At 36.1% G+C, this 16,836-nt stretch overlaps 1 protein-coding gene, 1 long non-coding RNA gene and 1 other non-coding gene across 5 annotated transcripts; 1 reads left to right on the forward strand and 2 right to left on the reverse strand.

Moving 5' to 3' along the window:
* Window positions 1-767: 767 nt before the first annotated feature.
* LOC142166683 (small nucleolar RNA R71) lies at window positions 768-873 on the forward strand. The gene has a single exon (XR_012697086.1). It is a non-coding gene; the product is annotated as a small nucleolar RNA R71 (small nucleolar RNA).
* Window positions 874-2,192: 1,319 nt separating this feature from the next.
* LOC107794119 (uncharacterized) lies at window positions 2,193-4,106 on the reverse strand. The gene is made up of 2 exons (XR_001649873.2): window positions 3,412-4,106; window positions 2,193-2,742 (listed from the first exon to the last, which is right to left on the reverse strand). It is a non-coding gene; the product is annotated as an uncharacterized LOC107794119 (long non-coding RNA).
* A 1,699-nt stretch (window positions 4,107-5,805) lies between these two features.
* Window positions 5,806-11,646, reverse strand: LOC107794120 (putative lactoylglutathione lyase, chloroplastic). 3 transcript variants are annotated; one of them, XM_075225380.1, is made up of 9 exons: window positions 11,398-11,646; window positions 8,706-8,907; window positions 8,476-8,600; window positions 8,273-8,337; window positions 7,828-8,040; window positions 7,653-7,700; window positions 6,486-6,593; window positions 6,272-6,412; window positions 5,806-6,177 (listed from the first exon to the last, which is right to left on the reverse strand). In XM_075225380.1, the coding sequence occupies exons 1-9, from the start codon at window positions 11,513-11,515 to the stop codon at window positions 6,136-6,138; spliced, it is 1,062 nt and encodes a 353-aa protein (XP_075081481.1). In that variant the 5' UTR covers window positions 11,516-11,646; the 3' UTR covers window positions 5,806-6,135. The 3 variants fall into 3 exon arrangements, with proteins under 3 accessions (XP_075081481.1, XP_016472068.1, XP_016472067.1); XM_016616582.2 differs by having other exon boundaries at window positions 11,392-11,645; XM_016616581.2 differs by having other exon boundaries at window positions 8,706-8,910; window positions 11,392-11,645.
* Between the last annotated feature and the right edge of the window lie 5,190 nt (window positions 11,647-16,836).

Genomic DNA, 16,836 nt, shown 5'->3' on the forward strand with positions numbered 1-16,836 from the left:
GAGGACGATTATTTAAAAATATCGAGATCTGGCCCATTTGCAATTCTTTATGGCTGACTCATATGCATCTACTCTTTCACTCATTTTCGCATTTGACCCAATAACCTACTGCATCATTGCCTCGAGTCTAGCAAACCCATCTTCCTATCTCCCACTTGTTGTTGCTGAGGAGGATGATAACCTTGCTGATGATTTTGGGTGTTGTATCCCTGTGGCCTTTGGTTGGGCGCCATATTATTGTGAGGTCGCATGGCTCCCATATTTCCATTGTTGTGTTGTGGTTGGACTGGCCTGTATGGCTGATTCTGTTGGCCCCAATTCTGACCACCCTATCTCTGACCCCCATAATTAGACACATAATTCATGTCCTCAGGGTAATGATGATGATCACTTTCTACATTCCATTGGTTACCGATTAGCTGACTAATACAAGATGCGCACAAGCCCCCATTGGTAGTATCTACGATGTGTACCTGCTGCTTCTGCCCTGACTCTTCCACCTTTTGGTGAGTATACTCATTTGTGCCAATAAGGTGGCCATATTTTCAGCCATAGAGTTAGATGGATCTAAGGGCACTGAGTGAACCACTAGAGTGATAGGTGCATTCATGGTTGTCTACCCCAAATTTTGTGCCATCTTGTCAAGCAGGATCTGGCTTTCTCTCCATGATTTGCTCAAGAATACTCCACCAGCTGAAGCATCAACATTAGCCTTCACGCTATCTTTTAGACCCATGTAAAACCGCTGCCCCAACATCTGCTCTAGAATACCATGGTGCGGACATATAACCAACATCCCTTTGAATCTTTCCCATGTTTCTAGCAATGTTTCCGTTGGTTTCTGTTTGAAGCTCAAAATTTCATCAATTTGCTGAGCAATCTTGTTGGGTGGATGAAACTTATTCATAAATTGCTTGACTAACTCCTCCCGAGTAGTGATGAAATTAATAGGGAGTGAATTTAGCCAAGTTTGGGCAGCTCCTATCACTGAGAATGGAAATAACAACAGCTTTATTGCTTCTTGAGTTACGTTGGGTTGCCTTTGAGTTTTGCATATTGACAGGAAATTTTTCAAGTTCTTTTGAGGATCTTCAATGTATGATCCCGAAAATAGTCCCTTGTTTTGCAACAAGTGCAGCATGTTGTTTGTGATTTGAAAAGATCCAGCCTGTACTACGGGACTAATATCGATATGGCCAAATTCTCTATTGTGGGTTGCGCCCAGCCATATAAAGGAGCCTCTGGCACAAGAGGCTCCACTACCTGCGCAACCAGGTCTACCATGTTATCTTCTGGTTTAGGTTGTTCAGTTAATTGTTCTTGTTTGTTTTTTCGGTTGGCCCGATTCAAGGCTTTGAAAACTTTCTCGAGATCTGATAATGCTTCAAATACTTCACCAGTTCTCGATGAGTTTCTAGGCATGCACATGTATAACCAAGTTAACAAACATTAAAATTTCAATGTATAGATTGAAAATAAAGAAAACGGACTACACTAAGAATTTTTGTATTTTTTTCAATTGTAATTGATAACACCGTTAATTCCCCGGTAACGGCGCCAAAATTTGATCACGCCCAACTATGCCTTATAAAAAGGATAAGCGGTCATTGCAAATATAATCTGGGTATTTAGCTCAGATTTGAATCCCACGGGGAATTAACCTACCAATTACTTTTGTCAGACTCACTGAATTCTTCGTAATCAACTTCCTAGATATTTTGAATAACACTTGGTGATATTTTTACTAACTATAACTGAATAAAGTTAAGTAAACTAAAAGCTAACTATGACTGAGTTGTAAACAAATAAGAGAAGGATCTAAGGTTGTGATTTCCCCTATTCATGGAATCCCTTCCTGTTATATTTCGCATAGATTTGCCTAATCGTCTCTATCGATCATGAGCACTCTTACTACCGTAAATCTCTCCCGAGTAATTACGACAATTTACTAGACGCACTCTCCCGAGTTACGCTAGATTGCTTTTATTACAGCTCACTTAGATCGCACCCAAGGTTTCGTTATCCCTAATCCCACCTTTAAACCCTCGGTTATTGATTCCTCATATACTTTGGGAGTGGTGTTGTTCAACAACTACCTAAATATGCACTCTCTCCCGAGTAATACATACTAAATAGGTACAACTAATTGAGGATCCTATCAATTAACTATAATAAGAACGTAGTTGAACAAATAGATATTAAGTGGGCAAACTATATTAGCACAATAAGAAGTCCATCCCTCAACAAGTTCCATCAAAACCTTAGACTAAATAATTAAATAGCTACTCATAATTGTGTTCATAATAATAACAGCAAAACTCATCATGAATGATAAATACAAAAGGAAGAAAGGTAGAACTCGATGTCGAATTATCTTCCTTGCCTCTTGCCTCTTCTTGCCTTCAACAAAACTATAAAAACCTTGATAATCTCTTTTTGGGCGAGCTAGACCTCTTATAGTTAAGTGAAATTTCCCCCTAACTTTCAAGTTTACCCTTGAAATTTCTGCGCTCCAGAGTGACTAGCGCGGCGCGCTCGAACCGAGCATATCGCCAAGTACATTGTCCCGTTTTTCTGCTCTAGCGCGGTCGCGCTAAGGCTGTGCTTGGCCCGCGCTAGAATAGATCAGCATTTTCTCTCTTCTTTTCTTTCTTCTTTCACACGTACTCAACTCTGAGGGGCTTCCCTAGCTTTAATTTAGCTCCAAACACTGTCCTAAGTCCTCATAAGCACAACTTGCTCCTACAAAACATGAAATTCACAATTAGAACCATTTTATCGTCATTTAACCTTCCTAGACAGTGAAGCAGAGTCAAGTTTGGGCATAAATAGTCGCCAAACTACATGAATCTAGCCTATTATCAACTCTCAAACCTACCGATGAATACTCTTTTTTCATAAATCCTAGTAAAATTTAGAGTCAAAGGAATTAAAATAGTGCACTTTAAAACTAATTTTACCACTTGTCTCAAAGGTTCTATTACTTAATTTTGACTTTGCTACACTAAAATATGTCCATTGTAATCATCCTCCCCACAACGCGAGGTTTTTAAATTGTGCTCTTGAATCTCGTGATTTTCTACTCCCAAACAATGAATTTGAAAGGGTATCCCTTGCTTTATACTAAAGATCAGTTTCTTCTATACATAAACCTCTTCTATTATTAGAGGAAACTAAAAGCTCCAGCTAACTTCATTCCAACAACCTTTACACGTTAAGAACTTCAGCTACTGAAGTCAAGATACCAAAAATCAAAACCAGCCAAAAGTGCAAAAAGAACCTTTAAAAAACAACACTAACGCCACATACCAAAACAAAGAAAACTACTAAATCTTGAAACTCAAATATACCAGCAAAGGACAAATATATGAAAAATCAAATAAACCAAAGTAAAGGGGGAGAAAATACTACCTCCAACAGAAATATAAGGTATTCTATAAGCACCACCAATATAAACTGTGTATTTTGAATTTGAGTTAAATTACAACCAACTTGGAGATTAATCAACTCTCGACCGGAGAATTTTCCAATGGCCTCGTCGACTGAACTTTGGAGCTCTTAGCTAAAGAGAACAGCTTGTACAAGCTCTGGTACATAACAACGGCAAACAACAGCTCTTCAAGCTCAATAGATAATGTGCAGGAGCTAATTTATTCGGACGCTATAAGAGAACTGATTTGAGAGAATAAGAGCTGTGTCGGATCTTGGTGGAAACACTTGAATCGTTCAGTCGTTGAAGTCCATTCGTGCTTTTATTCTCTGGACCTCGAATGGATTTGTTTAAACAACCACTGGATCATTCATGATCCTTGAGTGCAGAGGTCGAATCATGCCTCATCTGATGCTTTGAGATCACTGAGATCTCTGCAGTTCTGAAAGATGTGGCGAGGTGGAGAAGAGAGGGGAAAGAGGGGAGTATGGCTGGAGCGGGGTCGCCGGCGTTGGAGATGGGGGGTCGCTAGCGTTGGAGATGGAGCAGATTTTTTAGAGGTTGAGAGTGAGCGGTGCGCTGTTTCTATCAGGAAGGGGGGATCCCATTTTTTTATGTCTTAGCAGCTAGGTTTTTAATGTTTGGGGGGGGGGGGGGGTTATCTGATCTCTAGTCTGAGGGGTGAGGATTAGGTTTTAGGCATTTAAGGGAAAAGGGGAAAGGAAAAACGATGTAGTTTTGCCACCATACTACGTCGTTTCATTGTTCAGGCCTTAAAGGCATTTGGACTGGGTATTGGATTGGGCTGGGGCAGAATATTGTAAAAATTGGGCTTGAAATAAATGGTCCAGTCCGATTTTTAGCTTGGAAGCCCTTTTCTTTTTTTTCCTTTTTTATAATTTGCAATGTTAGCCACTTTAAACTCTAATTTAGTTTAATCTAATTTGTATGGCCAAATTATTTATCTATTTTGCCTAATTAATTAACTAACCTAAGAATGCATTTTTTTATTTTTAGTTATTTAAATTTAGCAATGTAATTAATTCCTAAATACAAATTAAACCTAAGATGGCATGAAATTAAAATGTGACAATTTGTATGGTTTTTCTTATGATTTTAAAATATTAAACGTGCATGAAATGCAACTAAATAAAGAAAAACTCCTAAAATTCATTAAAATTATTTTTGGTCTATTTTTAGGAGATATTTCCATGCGGGGCAAAAATTAGGTGCTCACAAGCGCAAGATTGAATAAATAAACCAATACGATAAAATAATAAGAACAATCCAAGCTCCAAACTACAACGTTCATGTAGCACCCCCAACTCTAGAACTAATAAACTATGAAATTAAAGGAAGAGAAGAGAAGAAAAACTAGTTAGAAGCCTCATCCAAGTGTGGGTTGTGTTCCCGTACGTGAATTCTCCTTCAAAGTAGGTTAGATCCCCTTTTATACAAGTGGGAACCGTATAGGACCGAAATAACCTTGTCCCGCGCGAAATAGGAAAAATCCCGCTACGCAGGTCCAGGACAGCGCGTCACACTGGCCCTGGCGCTGAATCAAGTACGTTTTTCATCTCAATTCCTTCTATTTTTTTTACTTTGAATTGTATTTCTTTGTCTTCGGGGGGTCCCCCTTTGTCTCCTCATTTTTTATTCTTTTAATTTTCTTTCATTTTGTTCCACGTTTTATTTAATTTTGTTCCAAATCTCTTCATCTTCGCACCGCTTTATTTCTACATAGTTAAATATAATATTAATCATAAAGTAATATAGTAATTAATACTCAAAAGATAATTAAAAGTACTTGAATGTGAGGCAACAATGGTTAAATATAGCATTTTTTACCGAAGGCAAACTGATCACTCGGTTAACGGATAGCAGAGTTCACTTTCATACACTACTATTATAGAAAACAATACTGCTGATCAAAGTCCATTACTTTCTTCAGAGAAGCTGACACTCTGACTGGAAGAGTGAGAGCTACTTTGAAAACCAAAATGGATCAGTTTTCTTCTCTAAGAATCAGACTAAGGAGGAACTGTTTTGTTTGTTTCTTGTTACATATTTTCTGTAAAAGAACATCCTCCCTCTAGGAACTAAGCCTTATTCTTGTATGTACTATTGGTTCCACCGCTTCTGCAAAAGGATGATCTCCTACATTCGTAATGTAACTCAAGATATGTAGTCCCCATCCTTCAGGCTATTAATACAAAATACGGCCACTATAGTGGTCTTTTGATTTAAAACGGAAATCTTCATTTGGAAGCACTGCCCTGGGTACAAAATACCAGTGAAAGAGAAAAAAGACGAAGTGTCCCCCAAGAATACACCCTTCAAAACCATTTCCATTATAAACGATATTCAAAGATGGATTTTCACAAAGGCTCATCCTTTTTATTAGAACAAAATTTGCAGCAGACCAATTACTACAATGAAATTTGCAACTAGCAACTTAAGGCAACAGATGAGCAATTCGCATGGTCCAATTAGAAGGAAAGAGTTCAGTGAAAAATCAACAAGATGAATGGTACATAGTGGAAAGGGGAAAACGCAATTTCTGCAGCTCTATACACAAATGAAAAGCATCTTCATTGATGAGAATCTCCTTGTATCATTTGCCAAAGGTGAGGGAATAATTTTATGACGCATCTTTGTCCTCAAGGTGTTCTGAATATGTCTGATAGTTTCGTCCAGAATATACCTCACTCCAATTCCTTGAGAAAATCTATATTGTCGACGAAAACCTGCCATGTTTTCCACAGATGTGATAAAGGATGAACAGGAAATTCAACAAAGGTTGGAAGTTATGAAAGTGCACTTGGAGATGCTATAGCATACCGCTTTCCAACCATCAGTATCTTGGCATGCTACTATCTTGGCGCTGATACCAGGTAGCGGTCCTGGTTCCCTGGTAATCTTTCCACCCCATAGTCTTATCGCTTCTGCTGTTTTGTGTACATCATCTGTGCCTATAGCTATCTGTTGGGAGATGCATCAATGAGTGATCTTATATAGGCGCCTGGGAGGGTACAACTAATGCATGAACTATTACCTGTGCATATGCATTTCCCTTGTCATATATGCTAACACCATAATTATATGTCAACTCCATCACAGCACTTTTGTCTTCTGGACCATATCCCAACATTGCTATTGTATACTGCAAATATGTAACAGGTATGATACAACAACAACAACATCCCAGTGTATTCTCACAAGTGGGGTCTGGGGAGGGTAGGATGTACTCAGTCTTACCCCTACCCTGGATGGGCAGAGAGGCTGGTTCAGGAAGACCCTCGGCTAAAGAAAGGATGTAAGAAACACTGATAGCAAGTAATAACAATACAGGATATTAGAAAACTAAATCCAAGATAACAAAGGAGAAGATGAGAGAAGTACTTATCACAAGTAATAACAGTGCAAGATATATAGTGATATCAAACTAAAGGGATACTGATGGCAAGTACTAACAATACAAGATATATGGATATGAGCTGGATTGCCAAGCCACAGCCCGCATTCGTAACATTTTTCATGTTTCTCTTCTGAAGGTATTCAAAGGTGAACAACTTCCACCTCTTACAGAGTTACCACCCATGGAAGATGGCCGGGTAGTTCCTCTACCCGCTGCAGTCATTAGAGGTCGTGTCAACCATGGTAAAAAGGAGGTTCTTATTCAATGGGCTGGTGTGCAAGATGTTGAAGCTACATGGGAGGATGTGGACTCTTTTCAGCAGCCCTATCCATCTTTCGAGCTTGAGAACAAGCTCTCCAGCGAAAGGGGGGTAACGTTGGGATGCGTTTGTGGGCAACACTTATGCCCGAAGGAGAGCCAATCAAATTAACTGTTTGATTTTTATTTCATTAATAGCTTTCACTTTTGTTATTCCTAGTTTCTTAAGGATTAGGTTTCCCACTGCTGTAATAAGACTCCCTATTTAAAGGGAGATTGGAGCAATAAAACCCTAAGTCATATTTCAATCAAAAACAAGAGATCGGAGTTCTCTCTTCCATTGAACTGTAAGATTTCAGCCTCCCTTTAACGAGCTGAATTATTATTCAAAATAGGATCTAAGAATTCGAACAAAGGCAGAAAGTCAAAGTCAATAGCTTCAGATTTTCCTGTTCATCGTCCTGTAACCCGATCCTTCTCTAGAAATCCTAACAAATTCATCAAGTTGCCTACGGTTTACCCAAAAAAAAAAAAAAAAAAGATTACCTTGTATTCGGGATTGTCTCGTGTGCGAAGAAGCTCCATACCATAAGCCTGGAGGATGAAAATCTATATTTTCAGAATTTTCTTGATATCAAAAGATACTTGTACTTCAGATTGTAGGAGCACGTGAGCAGGAATACAACTCTAAGAGTGCTCATGAAATCATAGTAAATCTTACCTTCTGATAAAAATTTATGGCACGGTCAAGATCTCCAACTCGAAGCATCACTTGGCATAAGGGCTCAGGTGTTGGACCCCTCTCCAAAAGTTCAAACTTGTAACCATCAGGATCTTCAATAAAAGCAATAACTGTATTCCCTCCTTTAACAGGACCTGGTTCCCTGGTTACTTTGCCTCCTTTAGCCTTTATGAGTTCCACTGACTTCGCAACCTAATGCACACACCGTATGAGCTGGTAAGTCCTCAAACATTATGTAAGTGCGAAGTATGGAAGATGACTACGCAACAACAGAATTTTGCCAGTACTAGGGCCCCGTTGTAGAAGTTAAAACAAAATACAGGTACAATCTAAATAAAGAAAGCAGCTAACCTTATACGATATATATATATATATATTGCATAAAATTTTCCTGCTTAGATTACTCATTTATAGAGAAACTTACATCCTCAACAGCGATTCCAAAATGGCCAAAAGCCAATCCAATATCATACTTGTCGATTCCATAATCTGGCAGAGTAATCAAAAAATGGTATTCATGACAAAGTGGACCTTTTAAAAGAAATACTGTAATGGACTTCAAACATCTGATGTTCGTGAACAGAAAGAAAGGGAAAAGACATAGCATTTTAGATTGCAGCTACTTACTGTAAGTAAGTTCAATTACAAAGTGAGAGTCTTCCGGACCATATCCAAGAAAAGCATTTGTGTACCTCTCCTCTGGTACGTCACGCTTTCTTAACAATTTCATCCCTAGACACTCTGTGTAGAATCTGCAGCCCACATTAATGGGTTTGAAAAGACACGGAATAAAAAGGACAATAATTCCTTTATGATAGAATTAGACTAGCAAATTATGGAGTGTCAAGTATTTATACTTGATGGTTCGATCAAGGTCTCCGACACGGTAAACAACGTGAAGCATTCTTCTCTTGTCCTGTTTGACCCAGTCTAGGACATTTTCTTGAGTGGTAGCAGTGCTTGCATGTGCCATACTTCCAACTGCACCAATTGAAAAGTTGCTTCCTTTTTCTCTCAACAACTTAGAAGCTTTAATGCCAAAAGATTGCATCTGTGGAACTGCTGGACAATCATCAACATTACCAAAGTAAGCATTTAAACTCCTGGGATATAGGTTAAAGCCGAAACTTAACAGGCACAAGAAACAGTGTCAATCTCATAGCTTAAGAGAACAATGATGTTCATTGATGTGTAGGTGAGGAGATCACTTTTGGAACAAGGATGACGCAGTAAACTGAAACTCTGTAACCTTCAAGGGATAAATTGGACACCTGAAATGTTGTAAGTTTCCCTTCTTACTGTAAAGCCAGATCCTTTTTACCTCCCTCCCAGAGAAAAACTCAGAGAGAGAGAGAGAGGGAGAGAGAGAGAAGAGATCTTAAAGCATAACGTAGCATCAACCTTGTTCTTTTTTACAGCTAGTTTGTCTACACATTCTAGAATCATTTAATAGTGGTGCTCCTAATACGGTAAAAATGTGGAGCAGTAGATTTATTAATGGAAGCTAGGAGTATTCACTTATTGTATTAACTGTATACCACCATAGTGATGCAAACTAAGGTTATTTCTCTAATCAAGTTAAACCATACTTGATAAAAAATAAAAATAAAAAGTTACTAGAAATGGTATCACCGAAATGCTTCACGGAAGAACCACTCTCTGAAGATTAGAAACAGAAAATTGCAAACGCAGTTCCTAGAAGCAAAAGCAGAATGAGTAAATCAACCCCCTGGCAGACTATAAAGCCAGACAAGGAATGCTTCTAATCAAACAAGAATGAGGGCTTAAAGGCGGTAATGTTAGGTACAAGGCCCTGTAAATTACCTCTTCTACAAAAAATCCAAATATATTGAGAACGCGACTATTTGCCCATCTATAGAAGAGTGTCGCCCCGAACAAGTATGACTAAAAACGGCATCCTTCAGCCTTGTTCGTTTTTTTTCTTTTTCCTTTTTCAATTTTCTCTTTTGCTCATCTTTTTCCAGGATGTACTAAATTAGCCTTTAGATAAGCTGTAATACTCCTTTTTTATTAATAATAACATGTACATGATATATTAACATATTTATGACCTACTTTTTCCGTTCCCTTTTTTCCGTCCTTTTTTGTTTTCATTGTTTTTTAATTGCATGGAGATATAGAATGTAGGACAACATTGTAAATCTCTTCCAATAAAAATTTCTTGTCAATTTAAACAAGACTTTGAAAGTGTACCACATTAACTATATATATTACGGCAAAAGAACTGCATAAAGTATATGACCATAATCTTGATATTCTAAACTAGAAAGCATACAAATGAAATTATTTAATAAAGTTTACCACTTAATTGGACAAAAGAGTGACCTAAGTAAATTCCGCTCTCGTTTTCAATGAATATAACCAGATCTTTGCTTCACGACGAACGGCGATAGTTGTAAAGAAGAGGTAAATTCAGCATCAAAGAAGAGAGATAGATGCTTTTATGCCAATCAAAATATTGCCCTAATCTATTAGGCGACCACTAGTATTTCTGATAGTTACTGTTGGTTTTTATAAACTACTCTCCTGCTTTTCCATTTTATATAACAGACTTTTCATTTGGAGATGTTCAAAATGTTTCGGTACCATTCCACAAATATAAAATTCAGTACAACTTTCAGAATTGTACAGCCCAAAAGCTTCCTCTTTCATATTGATAAAAGCGCTAGGCACCTCTTAACAGTTCAAAGTCCCCCCTTGGCTTACCCAGCTTTTAAGGTGAGAACAACGAATTCAATATCAATAGTTGTGGATTCAATTCCTATTCTTATATATGCAACTTAAGCAGCTACTTTTGTCCGTGCGTATCTTAAATCATGCTTTTCACAGTTCGGTACGAAGTTGAAAAAATCAATATCCATTAGATCTGTTGATATGCTGTTTTTCTTTCATCTGCTTAAATGTTGTCATGAGTAAACTTATAGGAATAATTGGATTTCACTTAGTTACAAGCAAGAAATAATAATAAAGAAATGAAAATTATACATTTTTTTTATTTTGCATTTTGCATTTTTATAGGGCTATACGGACTCGTAGACCTTCTCGGTAAAAGAGATCAAACTTATTATTATTAAAATGATCTGAACAAATAATTCAGATTCACTTAATTATTCAAAACTTTAACAGTGCTGCAATGGTTTCTCTATCAAATTAACTTTTCAACATTCAATATTCTCTTCCACTATTAGTAATATAACACATAACTCAAATTAACATTGGTCAAAAAAAATCATATAAGAAAGTTCTCTGGCTATTTATGGTATAGATAATTCTATCACCAAACAAAGAAACTTCTAGTTAGAAGTAGCATTACAACGCAGATAATCACAAAGATTATCGGATTACAATTCAAATGCAGATGACAGAGACGCTTCACACACTGTACTGAAAACTTATACACATGTGACATGTTCTACTACAAAGTATGACGTGGGATCCACAACAAATTGGTCACAATTTGTAAATTTTGAACCAAAAAACAAAAGGGGTTTGAAATTGAGGGGAAAGGGAAGAGGAATTTACCAGTACCGAGATGGAAAGAGGCAAACTTGCGGGAAGAACTGTGAGAAACGCAGAAGCGACAAAACCTGAGGGCTGAGAGTGAAGGCCTAATTGAGGATGCCGCCATTGGCATTATCCTCGCCATCCCTACACGAATATATTGTATATTTCTCTTTCGCTATTCAGCTCTGAAATATGGAGTTGAATTATGGAGTGCGTTTGAGGTTTTGAATAGGGTAATAGGGGTTTGATTCTTTATGACAAACAAAAGACCAAAACAAGGAATAAAGGAATAAAGATTTGAGGAATTTTGGGAAATCACTTAAAACTTTTTATAGCTGCCCGCGCAAACACTAAACATATCAAATATTTTGAGTTATTTGGATTATAAATAAATAATTTTAAATTTTAAACATTCTCGATAAATATAAATAATTATTAAATATTAATTAAGAAACACTACATGAAAAAAAATTAATCATTTCTCAAATCTCCTAGTTATAATTATACTTTTCTTTTTTGGTACAATTCTCGCCGGTGTCATTGGATCCTAAAAATAGTCAAGAAGTAAAATAATAACTCATATTTATGGCCAAACAATTAAAGATTGAGACTATGAAGGACTCTTTGGATACCACTTGACTCTTTTACTACTACTTGAACTCTTATTTGGTGTGTTGATGTCTTTCAAAAAATATTGGCAAAATACCTTAAACCACCCCTAAACTTGGCTCAGATTATTAGTATCATCCCAGAACTATGCCCGATCTTAATTACCCCCCTCAACTTGGCCTTTTGAGGACCATTACCCGTCTAGACGCTGATGTGGCAAAAAATATGGGTGCACTCGCCTGCCACATGGATTTTTCTGTCTATGTGGCATTTTTAAAAAATAAAATATATATTTTTTACCTTTTTAAGAATATTACTTTTTTAGATAATTTTTTTAATAAAATTTATAATAAAACTTGGATATAACTACATTATTTTGGCTAAATATTTTATTTGGCCAAAAGTAATAAAGTTTTAGTTAATCTTTTTTTGAATTTGACCTGAAAATAAAAATTTATATAATTGAAATAAATAGTCAAGGCATCTAAAAAGTTATAAAAAATACATAGTTGAAATAAATAGTCGTTGCATCAAAAGAAGAAATAAAAAGAGTGTACAATTGCACTTGTAATTTCTTGCAATTATACGCTCTTTTTATTTCCTCTTTTGATGCAATGATTATTTATTTCAACAGTGTATTTTTACTTTTTTAGGTAAAACCTGTAAAAAAAAAATTATTTAGAGCACCGCAATTTAGAGCTATATAAAAAAATCATAGCCAAAATAATTAATTTCAAACTATGTATTTTTATAATTTTTTAGATGCCTTAACTATTTATTTCAATTATATAAATCTTTATTTTCAGGTCAAATTCAAAAGAAGATTAACTAAAACTTTATTATTTTTGGCCAAATAAAAATATTTAGCCTAAATAATGTAGTTCTATCCAAGTTTTATATAAATTATATTCGAAAAAAAATAATCTAAAAAGTAATATTCTTAAAAAGGTAAAAAAATATTTTATTTTTCAAAAAAATGTCACATAGACAGAAAAATCCACGTGGCAGGTGAGTGCACCCACACTTTTTGCCACATCAGCGTCTAGGGGGTAATGGCTCTCAAAAGGCCAAGTTAAGGGGGGTAATTAAGACCGAGCATAGTTCAGGGAGGATACTAATAATCTGAGCCAAGTTTAGGGGTGGTTTAAGGTATTTTGCCAAAAATATTTCTATTTTAAAATTACAGTTTCTAAAATTTTATTTATCAATAATAATTATTTTTATAACAATGTAAGTGAAAATATTATCCTTAATTCAAAACTCATTTTAGTCAGCTATCTAAAATTTTAAAAAAAATCTTTAGCCAGTGAATTATTTTTACAATATGATTCTATTTTAATTTTTGATATTAACCATGTTAGATGTCTGAGTTATTTGAATTATACGTAAATAACTACTATTGAATATTAACCTCATTCGCCATCCCTACACGAATATATTATATATATCTCTTTCGCTATTCAGCTCTGAATTATGGAGTTGAATTATGGAGTGCGTTTAAGGTTTTGAATAGGGTAATAGGGGTTTGATTCTTTATGACAAACAAAAGGCCAAAACACGGAATAAAGGAATAAAGATTTGAGGAATTTTCATAAACCATTATCGTTTAGTGGCTATTAATTTTTTATAGCTACCATATACGTAATTACTTCTCATAACTATTATTCAGTTGTTACGGTAGTGTATTCGTTGTATTCGCACTGCTGTATTCATGAATACAACAGCAAAAAGCGCCTAAAATCAGGGGAGTCCAGCTGTACGCGCATGTATTCATGAATACAGCAGCAAAAAATGCCTAAAACCAGGGCAGTACAGCTGTACGTGCATGTATTCGCATCTATCCGCGCTGCTGTATTCATAAATACAGTAGTAAAAAGCGCCTAAATTCATGGCAGTCAAGCTATATGTGCATGTATTCACATGTATTTGCACCATATATTCATGAATAGGCAAAATACATAAGTTGCCACCTGACCTATGACCCAAATCCCCCTTACACACTTTCTGCAAACAAAAATTATTTTACACACGCAATCTTTCTAAAGTGTGTCTAAGACACACTACTTTTGTCAGATGAGGCGCACGTGTTTAACAAATAAAAGTGAGTGCGTCAGATCTATACATGTTTTGTCAACATGCTCATCTGCAGCTTTATTCCAACGGCTCAGATTTAATAAAGTTGATCTGATGGCCTACATTATTCTTTTCTTTTTATCTTTTTTCTTTTTACCAAAAAATGTCTTTCTAGCCTCCATTTTCTTTTCTCAAGGTACTGTTCACTCAATCTCATTTGATAACACAATAAACTCCGGCGAAAGAACTTTACGACGCATGTTATATTTTTATTTCTTTTGTTTGCTAAAATATACTCCGGTGAAAGAACTTTGTGGCGCACGTACAATGCCACTATTATTTCCAGCCATTAATGGCGTATCTCGCTATTAATTACTTCGATCGTTTTCTCTACTCGAGAAGCTTGCCGGTAAACTAGTCATTTTTAAGTTTTTTCTTTTCCTTTTTTTCTTTTTCCTTTTATAATGAGAGGAGCGTGTGACCGGAATAAAGGGATAAAATAAGTTTGACTTTGATTTTGGTTGCAGATTTTGAATCTACAATTGCAGATTTTGATTTTGATTTTAATTTTGGTAAATAGAAATTTCAAAATTTGATAAGTTTGGGTGCTTCAATTATATGGACAGGTTCTTGATTCATGTTAATATTTTGTTCTGGTGGGGATTTGCCATGGCTGTTAAAGTTTAGAGGAAGAGGTCGATGGGTATGGGGTTCAGAAGAAGATGAGAAACGTGGGGGAAGGGGCTTTGTTTCTTTTTTTGTTTGTTTTCTTTTAAATATTATCAATTGGTGTAAATTTAGTATTTTTTTTTCTTGAGTTAGAACACGTGTCACGACCTTATTGGCGCATGACCTTACACATATTTTGAAAAGCTGGTCAAGAGAAAAAGTGGTGTGTACTAGCTACACTTTAGAAAGGTTGCGTGTGTAATATTATTATCGTCCACAGAAAGTGTGTAAGGGGGATTTGGGCCATAGGTCAGGTGGGCACTTATGTATTTTGCCTCATGAATACAGTAACAACAATCACCTTAAAAATAGGTATGTCAAGCTGTCTAAGAGAGAGGAAAAAGATAAATAGTATTTCATGCCTTATTTCATACCTCAATGGTAGTATATACCATAAATACTTATTTTGCTATAAAATATAAAAGGTAGCTATAGAAAATAATATTTTAAAATAATTTTGATTTATAATAAATAGGGTGTATATCTTTGTTATGGGAGGTAAAATTTCCTAAAGATTTTGTGTTTGTGGGAGTGAAGTAAACATGTCAAACGGGTTGGCCCAGTTCCGGAGGGCTGGGTTTGGATGTGAACCGGCCTATGCCTGGGAGGATTTCACTACCGTATAACCGGACCGGTCCTATCCGGTAAGGTTTTGTCAATCTTGAACCAGTTAACCAGCCCGGACCGGTTCAACGCCTGGTTCAAAATTATTATTATTTTTAATAATCTTAACCATTGGCAACGGTCCGCTGCCATTTTGACCGTTGCCCAACGGCTAATTTGCAAGTATAGGTTTTTATTTCAAAAATAATACTTTTATTATTTACTAGTTTAGCCTTTGAAAAACTATAAATAGACTCCCCCCCCCTCTTCTTCATTTCTTCATTCATCTCTCAATTCTCAAACCCGAATTCTCAATTCAATTTAAATCATACCCTGTGCTTCTAGAGTGCGCTAACATGTTTGGGAGCACTTTGAGGTGGTAGAAGAAAATGAAGAAGTTCGCAAAGTAGAGTGCAAGAACTGTGGTCGAGTCTTTAATGTTTGTCGAAAGTAGGAGGGAACTGTGGTTGAATCCCAATAAGTCATCTAGAGTTTTGAACCTTAATTCTGCATTTCGAAACCTCAAATATCTCATTTTTAGCCATTCTCGATTTATGTGCGCGGTCCGTGCCTTTTTCCTGATGGCTTTTATGTTAAAAATTGATAAAATATGATTTTATGCCTTAAAAATCTATTTGAGTTGACTTCGGTCAATGTTTTGAGCAAACGGACGTGAATCCGTATTTTGACACTTATGGTAGGTTCGTATCGTGATTTGGGAGCAGGGCGTATGCCCGGAATCGAATTCGGAGGTCCCTAGCTTGAGTTATCGTTTTTGTCAAAAATGTGAAGTTTAAAGGTCTAAAGACTCTATAAATTTGACCAATGTTTGATTTTATTGATACCGGGTCCGTATTTTAGTTTTGAAACTTGGTATAGGTCCATTACCATATTTTATGACTTGTCTGCCAAATTTGACGAGAAACGGAGTTGGTTTGACATGATTCAGATGTTTGGTTGTTAAAATAGAAGTTCTTCGGACGTCCGGTTGTTAAAATAGAAGTTCTTAAGTTCAATGAAAATTTAAGTTGATTTTGGTGTCTGATTTGACATATATTGAGGATTTGAGTTAAGTTAAAAGGATTTGACTGTAGGTTGACTTTTTGCTATCGGGTTCAGAATGTGATTTTGGGACTTGGAATAGGCCTGTTATACTATTTAAAACTTGTTTGAAAAATATGGTGTCATTTGGAACTGAATTGATAGGATTCGTACGGTTAGTTGCAATTTTAGAAGTTCTTGAACTTTACTTTGAAATTCATGTGTTTTGGTGTCCGATTCGTAGTTATAAATATTATTTTTGTATTTTGGTCACGCGAGCGAGTTCATAAGATGTTTTTAGATTTGTGTGGATGTTTGGTTTGGAGTCCCGAGAACTCGGGTGAGTCTCGGACATGTTTCAGAATGATTTGAAATGAAAACAGAAAATCTGGTGTGCTCGTACTTTGA

Source organism: Nicotiana tabacum, chromosome 11, assembly GCF_000715075.1.
Source record: "Nicotiana tabacum cultivar K326 chromosome 11, ASM71507v2, whole genome shotgun sequence".
Taxonomy (NCBI): domain Eukaryota; kingdom Viridiplantae; phylum Streptophyta; class Magnoliopsida; order Solanales; family Solanaceae; genus Nicotiana; species Nicotiana tabacum.